At 38.3% G+C, this 14087-nt stretch overlaps 1 protein-coding gene across 2 annotated transcripts in view; it reads left to right on the top strand.

Moving 5' to 3' along the window:
* The window catches only part of HECW2 (HECT, C2 and WW domain containing E3 ubiquitin protein ligase 2), a 96208-nt gene that overhangs the window by 60475 nt on the left and 21646 nt on the right, over positions 1-14087 (top strand). For both annotated transcript variants that reach the window (XM_079311404.1, XM_079311405.1), the window contains exons 14-18: positions 3205-3339; positions 6097-6199; positions 7223-7319; positions 10836-10919; positions 12693-12802. In XM_079311404.1, the coding sequence (XP_079167530.1) occupies positions 3205-3339; positions 6097-6199; positions 7223-7319; positions 10836-10919; positions 12693-12802 (529 nt within the window). The remainder of the gene's footprint in view (positions 1-3204; positions 3340-6096; positions 6200-7222; positions 7320-10835; positions 10920-12692; positions 12803-14087) is intronic.

Raw genomic sequence — 14087 nt, 5'->3', positions numbered from 1 at the left:
ATGTTGAATTGTCTGTGTCACAAGTGCCACTTGTGGCCAGTGGAAAAGCCTGTTCAGCACTCAAGAGAAACCATGGCCACTACATGGCAAGACCAGTGCTTGGGGAGACCAAACTGAAACTGGACCTGCCTTTATTAAAGCATAAAACTAAAGAGAAGCAAGTAGAAATTAGCCATATAACTATATATTATTGTGTTTCCTTTCCTTAACTACTCTTCCCTGCTGAGGACAGGTTTTCCTTTATTTTTTTCAAGTGTGTCCCACTGAGATACATTGGGCTGTTGCTCATGAGGCACAGCGTTGGTTCTGGCACAGGGAGGCAGAAGGGCATTGGAAAATGTGGTAGCAGGAAGCATTCTATAGGCATAACAGGCCCCTGGGCTGAACTTTGAGGTTCTGCCTTGCTGTGCCCATGTGCATGCACACAGACATTGTGCATTTGTGCAGTGTGTGTAAGCACATGTCCGTATTTTAAATCCAGCTGCAAGTCTTTTTGCTTTTTAATTAGATCTCTGCAAGATGTGCAAATACATAGGAAGTTATTAGGGGACATTTTTGATTTTTCTCTCTACAATTAAAGAAATCATAGTAATTGATTACTGAAGTCTTCAATAGGAAGAAAAGCTATTTTAACAAGCTTCATAGATTTTTAACTGGAAGAATAATTAGGACAACTATTCATATTTAATGAGATAAATATAGTTTTGGCACTACCTATTTTTTGTCAGTCTTTTCAAGCATTATAGATTTATGGATTATAGCTAGGCAGGAATTATGAGAGAAATTTTTCTGAAAGGAGATTGTGAACACTGTATTTTGAGCTGTGTGCCAGTGTCCAGATTAACTGAAAACATTGAAGCTCCAATGATTATCTTCAAAGTGTTAATTTATGCTTTGTATTAAAGTAAGACAGGCTACTACTATGAGCTGGCCTGAAACCCTACATATTTAATAAGATGTGATTGTGTTTATCTTCATGTCTAAACTGAGCTGTTATTTAAATAGAATGCTATGGAACTATGGAACACTGCATGCAATACTAGAGGGCTGCATTAACTCAGACCTGAGTGGTGCATCTCTAGGTGGTACTACCTTCTGTATTGAATGAGGATTTTTAAAATAAATTATTTACAATATCGTGCTGACTTAATGAAATCAACCTGTGTTTTTACATCTTACAAAATGTGTACAGACCAGATAAAATATATAGAAGGACTTCAAAAATCCCAAACCAACCACTTGCTAGTAAAGTAGGTAGATATTACCAATCAGGAGCAAAATTTTCAGAAAGACTGGCTGCATTCCAGCAGTCTTTTCCAGTCATCTGCCAGGCTCCAAATATAATTTTCACAATGGTATTCATTCTTTCTCACTAGTTTTGTATTCTCTAATCTGTATACTTGCCCTGTGGGGTGGCATCATTGTTTGTCAAGGTAAACAAATCTTGCTCAGATGTAGCAATTAAAATTTTATTTATTGAATATACTTTACAACTGTGGAACAGTTTTACTTGCATATCTGTAACTATGTCAGGTGGTCAGAACAGGGTTCTTACTGCTCAGGGGATGGGATTCCTTCCTTGTAGGCACAAGCAACAAGTACAAGTGATTGCTGTTGGGGCTGTAGGAGGCTTGGTGCTCTTTTCTGGAGCACTTTGAGGATTCTGCAACTGTGGTCTGTCTCCATATGCTTCTCCTTCCTTGGGAAATGGAAGTATGAACATTTTTTCCCACTGCAGTCCATGATGGCATTTGGTTGCTGTATAACATGACACACTGGTTTGTCCACGTACCTTCTCAGCAGTCAGAGGAATTGCATTTTCTCTTTGTGGTTCACTTCTCCATGCAGTCTGAAACAATGATTCCATGAATACTAGAAGCTGGTGTTGCTGCCAGGAGAGTGGTTCTGCTCTCCTCTCATCCCTGGTGAGCTGACCAAGGTTAGAGGAGCCAGCAGGGAGAGGGACAAAAGGAGAGTAATTTTAGCCTGGACCAGCTCCCCTGATGGGTTCACTGCATGGCTACACAAACACTTGTGCCAGCACAAGCCAGGAAGGGGACACAGGGGATGAAACAAGTGGTCAGGAGGGGGAAAGATGAGAATGTTTCTTTTGCTGACACCACAAGAATAAACTGTTTGTGGAACTGTGGTCAAAGTACCTCACTGGTAGCCAAACACAGAAATGGCTCCCGCAGTCCCTGACCACCTCTCTGCTGGTCCAGATTCTTTGATTCCTCAAACCAGATGTCACTTTCCTGTAATTCTCCTGCTCAAAACAAAGATCTTTTTTTTGCCACTTCCACATGTTTCCAGTATTGTGACAGAAAACACAGAGTGTGTTAAAATAGAACAGTGCTGGTTTCCAAATGCAACACTGGTGCTGTAAAAAGTTTAAATTTCAGGGCTTAGAAAACCTTTTTGTTCAAATTGGGTAGAATTGTAGGAGGTTTTAATTTTCCAGGATACATGTTCCTGTGACCTTTTCAGCAGATGGTTGACTAGCCAATATGTAGTTGTTCTCATCAATTGCCTAATTTAAATTTTTTTGTTGCCATCATCTTTGTGTTCTTGGCTGACCTTTCTTTTTGGTTTTGAGAGGGTTTTGGTTTTTTTTTTTTTTTTTTTGTTTGAGGTGGTGCTTTAGGGTTTTCTTTGCATTTTGTTTTAGTGTTTAGAAAAAAAGGTCAGTGAACTTCAAATAGTTGCAGTAGGAATATGGCAAAAATGCCTGTTGGTCTGTAATCATAGTTCATCACTGGATGCAAGCATACACTTGACATATATACAGCCAATTGTGTTCATAATTATAACCTAAATACTTAACAAAAGGTAATAGGTTTGCCACTTAATGACACCTTTTTAGATGCTTATAAGGGAATGAAAAGGAAAATACACTAGGATTACTTTTATTAAATATTCAAGTCTTCTCATCTTGACAGTCATAATAAAGCTTCCCACTTCTGATGCTTGTCAGTGGAGAATTTCAAAGGACTTTGTAGACATGAACAAAGTAAGCCATTGAACAACTCATCTCTTTGGTGGGATGAAGAAGCGTTATCCTCTTTCTGCAGAAGGGAAACGCAAGCTGCAGTAACAGATTTTCCACAGCCCCACCTAATCAAATGAGACAGATCCCCCTGGGTGTTAATCTCAGGCACAGTTAATAAAGAGCCATGGGTGATGAACTGTGTTGTCGCTGTGCAGGCTTTCTTTGTGGACCACAACTCGCGCACCACGACGTTCATCGACCCGCGGCTGCCCCTGCAGAGCAGCAGGCCCACCAGCGCGCTGGTGCACCGGCAGCACCTGACCCGGCAGCGCAGCCACAGCGCAGGCGAGGTGAGTGCGGCTGGGGACACCCTGCTGCCACCATCCTCGCACAGCAGCCCGTGTGGGGAGCAGCAGGCTTCTCCTGGAGCAGTGCAGCACTCATCCGTAAGGGTTTGTTAATCTTTCTGCTAGCTGTCGTTGCTTTTAGTATGTATGAATTCAGAGGAAAAATATCAAACGTGAGTTTTTCTCGTGTTGAATTTGCAGTAACCCTGCTTAACCACAGGAGAGCATCTGATTACTGATTTCTGTATCCAGTCTTTCACTGACAGAATGTGTATCGTCTACCATGGTGTCTGCCCAGTGTGTTCATACGTAACTGTGCAAAATAAGAGGGGGAAACATGCATGTGTGACTGTAATTCTAGTTCTGCAACTTTCCCATGAAGTATAAAAAAAATCATGCCACGTACAGCTTTATCAGACTGTTAGATGCCTTTGAATATGTATTTCATCTCTACTTTCTGATCAGAAACACATGGAAAACACTATTTTGTTGTTAGGTTGTTCACTCACTGTCCCTGCATTGTTGCTGTCACTTTCTTATACTTGTAACCTCATGTATGTGCAGTGACTAGGACATCACTTGTACTTTATTAAAAAACCTCCATATTGTTGGCTGTAAATTGTCTTTTCAAGAAAGGGCTGTTCCATGCCAGGAATTAAAGACAATACAATTCAGAACAGCAAGAGAATTGCTCTGATTTATCCTTTTCTTAGCTCAGTATTGTGGCAGATAAAGGTCTGCCAGACCTCTGCTTCAGAGCAAACATGAATCTTGTCTGCCACTTTTCTAACAGGGCTACCACTGAGCTGCAGCAAGTGCCACAGTGCTGGCTGCTTTCTTGTCACATCCTGTGTGAACATGCTTTAGTCAGCTCCCCTCCAGTGTCAGGTATATTTTGCAAATGGTTTTAAATAGCATGTTCCATCAATTTGATGATGTTGTATATAAGGCAAGAAAGCTAGAAGTGCCTTCATATATCTATTTAGATCTTGAATTGGTTAAAGCAAGTATTTCTCTTGTGATTGATTTGTAGCTGAGGAGCAATAATTTTTTTCTTGACTATACCCAATATGCATCCAAATTATGTTTCTTTAAGCAGCATCCAATAGCTCTTCACTTAAAACAGGTGTTTGTGCCATCCATGCTGCTGAAGTTATCAATGCTGCAAGATAAGTATAATTTATCCAAGAAGAAATTATCATATATATATATTGCATATCATAGTGCTGCTTACCTGTCAGAATTTCCCACTCCATCTAGATACATGAAATTCCTAAACCATGTTTCTATGTGCAATTTTAGAAGTGTTTCCTTGATATTGTTGCAGTTGTAACTTGAATTGAGGTATAATTCTAGAGAGGAATCTCAAGCATAGCAATTCAATACAGTATTACCATTCTAGGATTAATGATGCAATGATGTATTTTTGCATTATGTATGAACCTGAACACCAGTTCTTCCTCTGCACTTTAAGGCTTATGTATTACATATTGCATATTTGCATTTTTTTTTCCTATTTTTAAGCTATTGCATAAAGGAACTGCACATATTGCAAAAGATGAGTACTTAATGAAAAAAAAAAAATCAAAATACTTTCTTTGGCTTTACCTTGCCATGAACTTTAATGTTTTGAAGCCACTGACCCAGTTTTTACAGAGAGATGCTCTAAAGCAAACATGAACCAGTGTAAGGAATGCCTTATTAGCTAAAGCTGAACTGCAGTGTGAAGCTGGAGCTAATAATAATGACATTCCTTTTCCAGCACATTGCCTAACAGGAAGTAATTCTTCATTTTTCTGAAAGAATATTATGAGAGAGCAAAAAGTTCTTGGGAGATATCTTGGGACTTTTGCTGCTTTTTGATTTCAGAGATTGGATTTAAAAGCAACCTTTTACAATTATTTGATCTTTTGCACTTAGATACAGATATCTTTGAAGCTTGGGAGTGCAGTTCAAATGCTAACAATCACATTAGGCAGATAAATGGAGAAGTAAACAAAGAAGTCCAGCAGGATGAAAAAGAGGTTGACCAAATGTTTTATAGAGATAAAATACTGAATACCAAGAAATGTCTGAAACCTCATCATGCAGTAAACTGCAGCAGTTGCCCTGACATAAATGCCTCTAAGAACAATTTTATATTGTGATTCTACTCTGAAAATTGTTCACAGGCAATTTTTTTTAAGCCCAGAAGGTGAATACAAGGAAAACAGAACAGTGTTTCTGAATTATTCTAGGAGTCATGTTTTTACCAATTTTGGACTTGTTTGCCTTGCCTGAATGTGAACTCACTTCTTTATTCTCCTTTGAGGCTCCAGCCACAAACTTTTTTCTACTTCAAATTTAGGGAAACTCTATTCATGCACAGAGGTAATAGAGTGCTAATGAAGGAGCAGAATTTGGTTTCCAGAATGTTTCATGTAAAGACATAAAAGACAAAATTAAATTACAAAATTAAAAAATGTATCCCAGTTTTAATTTTTTTGGTCTCTTTTCAGAATGGGACTGTTTAAAATTAGCAGTAAATTTTGCAACAGTTTTGATTCTTCCTATTAATAGGCCCAGAATGCTAAATAATGTTTTGCTGGTACCTGTTCTAACAGCACAGCTGCTTCCTGCTGCAGTGGTTACTAAGGGTAGTGATCAAGCAAAGCCTTGACGTATGTGCTTGGTTTTCAGCTGTATAAATTCTCACTTTTCTGTACCTGAGTGCATGTGCTGGCACAGGGACACTCACTGTGGTTACTGTCACGTTTTCAGGTTGGAGAGGACTCACGTCATTCAGGACCCCCAGTTTTGCCAAGACCATCCAGCACATTTAACACAGTCAGCAGAGCTCAGTACCAGGATGTGGTTCCAGTGGGTATGTTAGCATGCATCCACTCAGAGCAGTTCTCCATCACTGAGGGGTCATGGCAGTGGGCACTGCTGGGGTTTCCAGTTGCTTGGGATGGGCAGAAGTCACCATTTGTTAGGATCCTTCTGTCCATCAGCCTTTTCTCACTGTTCAGTGGGAGCCTCCAGAGCTGGAAGTGTGCAGAATCAAAAAACTGATGTGTTTTACCTCCCTAGCTCACACACTCTATGTGCTCACAGGATGGACTGAAGCCAGGGAGTCAGATTGGGGCCTAATTGAACTCCATTTATTTTCAGTAATTTTTAACTTTTTTTTTTTCCCCACAACTTCTGAGCATCTATTTTGGCAGGATTACAGAAAGTGTTAATCAGCTTGGAATTAGTCATTAGCTTAGCTTCTGTTCTCAGTTACATACACACAGTTACTGACTCCTGTGTCACCACGTACAGAATTTAGCTTATTAAATCTAACAGCTGTCACATTGTGCTAAATCAAGATAAATTAATCTGATTAACTGTAACTGGCTCTTTGTACTGTGGCATGTTTACTTGAAAACCTCTGCCCATTTAAATCCTCCCCCTTGCCATGGACATGGTGTGCATGCTTCTCAGGCTCAGCTATTAATGAGGATTTGATAAGGGTGTTTCCAATGGCTGCTTAATGTTTGAAAATAGATTTCAGTGCAGTGAAAACCAAGGTCCCTGCAATTTTATTCTAACAATAAATATTCTGTTTTGACCTTAGCTAAGAATGTGAGTACTAAAATATAATAGAAATTGCTAACAGAATTATAGCTGTTAGCAGTGGAAAGGATATGTCACAATGAGATTTGGCTCATAATCAAGAAGCATTTTCCTTAAAAGGCAATAGAATTGGTAGCCTTATGTACAAAAGTATTAACCTAATACTTCTAAAACTAAAACTGTGAAGGTGAAGTATGTTGTTATTGTTAAACATAATCAGAAGGAATGGCATCCTTTGTTTTGGGATCTCCTTGTTTCAGCATGATATTTTTGTAAATGTTTTCAGCTTACAATGACAAGATAGTTGCGTTTTTGCGGCAGCCCAATATCTTTGAAATTCTACAAGAGCGTCAACCAGATCTTACCAGGAATCATTCACTCAGGTAAGAACATTAGTGAAGTTTGCTATTCCCATTTCAGTAAAAATGCTAATTACAATTAGCTACTTTTATTAATTAACAGTGGAACATAACAGATTGTTCTGGTGCATTCAAACATATTCATAAAGCCATGGGAAATAGCTGTTTACTGTATTTCTGTGTAACAGCCTGTAACAAGGTTGAGGAGAACAAAGGTACCTACAAGAAAATTGAACGACTGGCATAAGAGATTTGCTGATGTCTTCCTAATGTGCCAAGACAGCTGGATGGCACAGCAAATGTGCCCATTCATTTGGGTATGTGTACAGCTGGGAGCATGAGGCAGAATGACATTTTGGTTTGTCCTTATCTTTGCAAAGCACATTTACAGAAAGGCTGTGCTGACCTCATGACATCTGGAGGTAATCTCACATCAATCAGAATTTTTCATGTCTCCAAAATTTACAAAATGGAATATCTATAGATTTTTGCACAGTGCAACAAGATCTGAGGAAGGATGACCTTTGTCCTGTGGTTTTTATAACTCCCTCATATGTTTAGACTTGAAAATGGAAACACCAGCAACTTGGATAGTAGTGACCAGAACTGAAATGACTATCTATTCTTCCTTGGACACTAAATTTAAAAGATGCTGGTTAGATTGTTGGCAGTCTTTCCTGTGAAGTGCTGTGTTCCAGAATCCTACCCACACTGGCTGGCATGGCAGCCAGAACTGATACTCATTTTTTTTTCCTGTTCTGTGTTACTTATTGATCCCTTTTTCTCTGTGTCCTGCAAGTTCCCAAACATCAACAAGCTGCCCTGTTCTGCAGTTTCCCCATGTGTAGTATAACAAGTTTTGTGATGTGACTTCTGTGTTAAATATGTGGCTTGCCTTCTAAAGAAATCCTAACTGCCAAAACCAAAACAGAACACTAGCAGAATACAAGCTCTCTAGAAAATACAGGAGAAATCTACAGTTCTCAGCATGTCTGAACAGTTGTATCCATATCACTAGAGGCAAGTTTGTCCCACCAGGCTTGGGTTGAAATCTGCTGGGCAGTAGTGTACAAACAATTTCTGGTTGCTCATAGTTTTATTGCTTCATATCCTTTTTCCCACGTTGCTCGATTTCCTTTAGTCTGATAGCAATCAGTGTAATTTTCTTCTTGTGTGTTATGGGGTTTTTTTAACAAATTAGAGTTCAAATTGCTTACAAGTCTTGTTGGTATTCCCCATTTCTGCCTCTAGTAGAAGCTTGCTTCCTGATTACAGATTCATAATTTCTCACAAACTCAGACTTTCTCAAGAAAAGATGGATTTCAGATTAAAAATGGAAGACCAGAGGATACAATACTGTTTTCTGTACATCTTCATTTGCTTGAGATTGTATGTCCTTCTGTACATTTACTTTGGAAGGAGACTGAAGATACATGCCTTAACTGACTTGCTTCAGCAGAGTGCTTGGGGATTTTAATGAACATAGTTTTATTTTACATTGGATGGGATTGGTCAGAAAAGTCGTTCTGTTAAGCTGAATGGTTCTGTTCTAATTTTAGTACTTGAAGTTAGTAATTTGATCAAGGTAAATTGTCTCCCCTTATATGTCTCCTATATCCTTCTAAAGGTGATGCTTCAGTAACATTTTCATTTTTATGAAGATCCCAGTTTTGTTTTTCCTGCTTAGTCTTTTAAGACCCAGATTGAGCAAATTGTTGGAATCCATGTCTGTTTGACATTGTGATGCTAAGCAACTCCATGGACATTGATATAACACTTGATAAATTCAGACCTAACTGAAATCCTTCAGCATGAATTCTGTGTGTAATTTTTTTTTTTTGTATAGTGATTTGTACAACTGCCAGTAATCTCTTCCTTTGACGACCTTAGTGCAGTTGAAGTGCAATGACAATTGTATTAAGTACTATTATTATTAATATTACTGTAATTATTACATAGGTGAGGAGGAAAATCAGTATTTGGCCAGTGGAAGAGGACAAGAGAGATAATTTGAAAAGATCTCTGACATTTTCTGTCTAAAATAATTTCTCGTTCCCTTAAAGAAAGAAGAGATAAGTTGAGAGTCTATTAAAATATAAAATGAAAGTGTACTACATGTAGAAAATTGTTGTTCAGAGGTTTCACAGTACAGTAAGATCATTAAACTTACCATGTCTTTGTTAGGCATGTTGCCAGGATAAATCTTCTTCCAAGCTACTGCAGGTAAAACTGAGAGGCTGCAAGATAATGTAAAAGGCTTCAGGCAAAGCTACCTGTTATACATTAAATATAATTTATATCTTAACAGAAGGTAAAAGGCATATACATTAAAAATATATCACTGAAATCACAACTCTCACTAGAAACCCCAGGAAGTAATGGATTGCATTTATTTGGAAGGCTGCATATATTAGTGAACCCAGAAAATGTCCTTCTGGTTTCTGGCGTTGCTGCCATGCGAATGCTAAGATATATTTTATAATCCAGCATTTATTTCCTCCAGCCTTGCTGTTTGGGCACTGGGGTAATGTGAAATGGCCTCTGGAAATGTCCAGATGTCCCTGCTCTGCCAATTGCATGGAGTGTTTTTGACCTCCTTTTACTGTTGGTAATAGGACATGGGGGAGATAGACCTCTGAGCTGAGCTGGTGTTCTTATACAAAAGTCTTTACTTTTCTGTGTGTTTGGGGGTTTTCTCCTTTAGATTTGGGGCAAGTTTTACTGCATGAGTTTGGTTCTTGTTTTCTTTTCCTCCAGAAGTGTAAAGCCAAATTAGAATTTATCTCTACTGTACTATCCTACTGATAAAGAAAAAAGATGAGGATGTACTCATATTTCAGAATGAAGGGAAAGGCTCTGCAGAGAAAAAGAATAGGAATCCAATGAATTCTATTCAATACAGATCCTAAAATTTTGTGTGTTACCATGCTCAGAACTTAGGATGCATAGATTCCACAAGAGTGACCAAACTGGGTCTAGGAGAAAGGGTGTGTGCTTAGATGAAATAGAAGGGGGAAATAAAACAGTATTTTTACTGGAAGAGATCTTAAATGCAGTGTGGTATGAAAACACTGGCTTTAAAATCACAAGTATGCATTGTAATGTATGGCTTACATTTGTACAGATATTCAGAAGAGACAATGCCTCTTTAAAGAGTTCACTTTTGCAGTAGGAATGTCCTCTTACAGGTTTCAGCCTCCTACTCTGAGTTCAGACTTGGACTTGTGCATGCATTTGAGGGATTGATTTTTCTCTTTTTTTGTTTGTTTTTGGTTTTTTTACTTTGGGTGACTGAACTACCTGCCAAGAGCATGAGCATTGAAAAGGTGAGGGCAACGGGAGCATCCTTCCTTAGAACAAATTATCTTTTTGGTTGTAATGTTTTACTGCTCACCTGGACTTGCTGTGGCAGGGGAAAAAAAAGTAGGGAAAAGCATAACCCAGACATTTCTGATATACTCTGTACTTTTTCTTGTTGCTGTGGTACACATTGATGCCTTATTTGCAGAAGGTATTTTGAGTCCATTTTTGCTTCTCCAGGGAGAAGATCCAGTTCATCCGGACAGAGGGAACACCTGGGCTGGTGCGTTTATCCAGTGATGCAGACCTTGTCATGTTGCTCAGGTAGGCACTGCAGCTGCCTGTGCACGTGTGGAACATGCTGTGGCAGCTGCTGAGGAGCTGCCAGGGAGCAGTGTGTGCTGATGGTGTCACCCCAGCATTTCCCCTTCACTCCTTGGATTTGCAGCTGGCAGAGCTGCAGCTCAAGGCTCGGGTTTTATTTTCCTCGTGTTCAGTTCTAGATGGTAGTTGAAGGTCACACTTTTCACAGGAAGGTGGAATATGAAAGGCAAGTGCAAGAGCACTGTGCTTGTCATTTTTATGGGTTTGCCCATACCCATGGTTTGTCCTGTTGCATCCAGCCCTGATGCTTACAAAGGTGATGCATCTCTGACCTTTATTCAACAATGTGCCTTGTGCTACTTTTAGTATGCATTTGTTTAGTTCTGTGCTTTGAGAAGTGCCTGTTTGTAAAGGCACATACTTGAGAGGTGTTTTTATTAGTTAATGTCTTGCTTGCCTCTTCAATTTGCTGTCAAGCATTGTCCCCTTTAATATAGGCAATATTCTTACAGACTTCAAGAAATGGGAAGCTGGTTGTTTATTAGTTTTCATTTAAGCTATTAACTCTGAAAATCAGGCAAAATTTTGCACCCGTCTTGATGCTGTGCTCTCATCCACTGTAAAAGTGCATCAAGAAATTCGTGGGTATCTTTAAAATTGAATCTAGTGAAATAGAATTTATATTAGTAGTTGTATTTTGAGGCCAGGTTGCATAATGATAATTCTTTCTGGTCCCTAAATCTCCAAATTACTACAGCTATTAAAAAAACCCTCATTTTATGTTTGGGCCTTTTTGAAATGTAAATATTATTTCTTTAAAAACTTTAAAGATTTTTATATATAACTTGGAGGGAAGCATGACATGGCCATGACTGTAAAAAGAACTATAAAAAAGGACCCGTTAAAAAAAAATCAATTTAAAAAAAGTCTAGATATTTGTTTGGTGAACAGATTTAGTAGGAAACACATTGTATTTGAACATTGTTCTCATTGCGTTGGAGAGTATAAGATTGGCTTGCAGTTCTTTCTATAGCTCAATTTTTGAAAATAATTTTTATGTATTATCACAGCAGTTTATTTGTCTCATGTTTCACATTCAGAATACTTTTTGATACCAGATCCATTCTGATATTAGATATTCTGTCCCTTTTTGGATTTGCTTGTGTCAAATTTGGGAAAAGACTGAGATTTTAATATATATATGCATACATAAACACACACACAGATGCAGTAATTAGGCTGCAGAATGTTTTAGTTTTTTTCACCTAAAAAGTTGTGTATCGATAATAGACAAAGCATGAAGAAACTCAGCTTGAACAGGCATGGTGTGATACCTGGTTTAGCAAGAGTGTTATTAAATGTAAAATGTTATGCTAACAAGCTTACCAGTCAATACACTTAACAAGTTCAGATGTGATTCTTAATCCTGGAGGCTTAGAATGTTTTCTGAATAAGGTTATTGACCCCTTTGTAATGAGAACATTAAAAAAAAAAAAAAAAAAAGAGGAAGGCCCATGAATTTTTAAGGCTGATTAACTGTATTTTAGCCTTGAGAACAAATACCCATATAGCAGTTACTGCTTTGCTGTACTTTTAAAATCTGCTTGAGGAAATGGCAGTAAAATATTTTGTAGTGTTCTAAGTGTGCAGAGTGGAAATAGGTAAGTGAATACCAAAGAAAGCAGGTAAATAACTAGAGATTTATCCCTAGAAAGTGACACCTTCCATTTATTCAAATAAACATGTTCTTTTTTCTTTGCTCGTTTTTGCCAGCTTGTTTGAGGAGGAAATCATGTCATATGTGCCGCCACATGCCTTACTTCATCCTAGTTATTGCCAGTCCCCGAGAGGCTCGCCCGTGTCCTCGCCTCAGAACTCTCCAGGTGAGCTGCTCAGGCAAAGCTGCTGCAGGGGCTTCATGAGACCCCTTCTCAACCCTGATAAGACAAAGATCTAGAACTATTTTTGAGCAAAGTCAACAATTGCATTTGACTGTCAGACTTGAACCTTTGCCTTGGGCTCACATGATGCTTTGCTGGGTGTATTGTAACTTCAGGGGCTGTGATTTTTGTTCTGACTTGTAAAAAAACATGCAGACTTGTTTCTTACTAATGTTACTGCTTGTGCCAGCATCCTGATGCCTGGAGAATTAAAAGCATGGATCTAATAACTGTACATTAAAATGGCAATGTAATGGGGCTATGGGGCAATGAGGGACAATTTTATACTGCAGCTCTCTGAATATTCATATCAGAATGGAATGAAACTGATATTTCAGATTCTAAGTTGCACATCAGAACTAAATTATTGCAAGTATTACAAGTTTTATTTGAAGACCATCTTGATAGATGTTGCTATGCTTAGTTTCCTCAAGATAATAGATAAACAATTTGGAAGTGGCTTAAAGTGATTTCTACAAATTCGATAACAAGAGTGTAGATAAATAGAGAACATTTGGGTGTAAGCATCTCTAGGTAGTTCCAGACAACAAGAAGTTTTTATCAGAAAAAGCACTGTGATTTTCATGGGCATTTCTCAGTCCGCAGTAATAAAAAGCTTTGCCTTTTCATGGAACCAGATGAAATGCATTCATAAACATGTGGTAGCTTTTCCTGCTGCTGGACAAAGGACCTCTGTGAGATCTCTCTGGAGAAAGTACTGGAGACATTAATGATCTTATGGCATTCTGTGAAGCAATGAAATACAATATTCACATTTATTAATACTTTCAGTATGTATAAGATTTAGATATAACTGTTTCCCTTTATTGAAAAGAAGGGAGTAATGAAATAAATGATGGAATGAAATCTGCATATAAGTATCTTACATCCAACTGCAAACCTGGCAGTCTTTTATAAATAAAACCAGTTTAGTCTTCCAGAGTTAAGATTTCTTAATCACTGGTACATGCACCAAAGCATGCTGGGTATGGCTTCATTCCCACGAAGTAATTTCAAAATACATTCAGTCTTTAACATGTGATATTCTTATTTACTTACAGTAGCAGCAGATAGTAGAGAATGAACAGTGTTGGTTTTAGTGTCATTCTCCCTAAAATTGTAATCTCTCTTCTGGCTCATAGAAGAATATAGAGAGACCATTGAATCTCCCTGTCAGTCTGCAAGCATGCATGTTTGTGTTGGTGTACAAATGACTTTTTTGATGAGA

Source organism: Erithacus rubecula (genome assembly GCF_903797595.1).
Source record: "Erithacus rubecula genome assembly, chromosome: 8".
Lineage (NCBI taxonomy): Eukaryota > Metazoa > Chordata > Aves > Passeriformes > Muscicapidae > Erithacus > Erithacus rubecula.
Note: the sequence above shows the minus strand (reverse complement) of the source record. Positions and strands in the feature narration are given on the sequence as shown.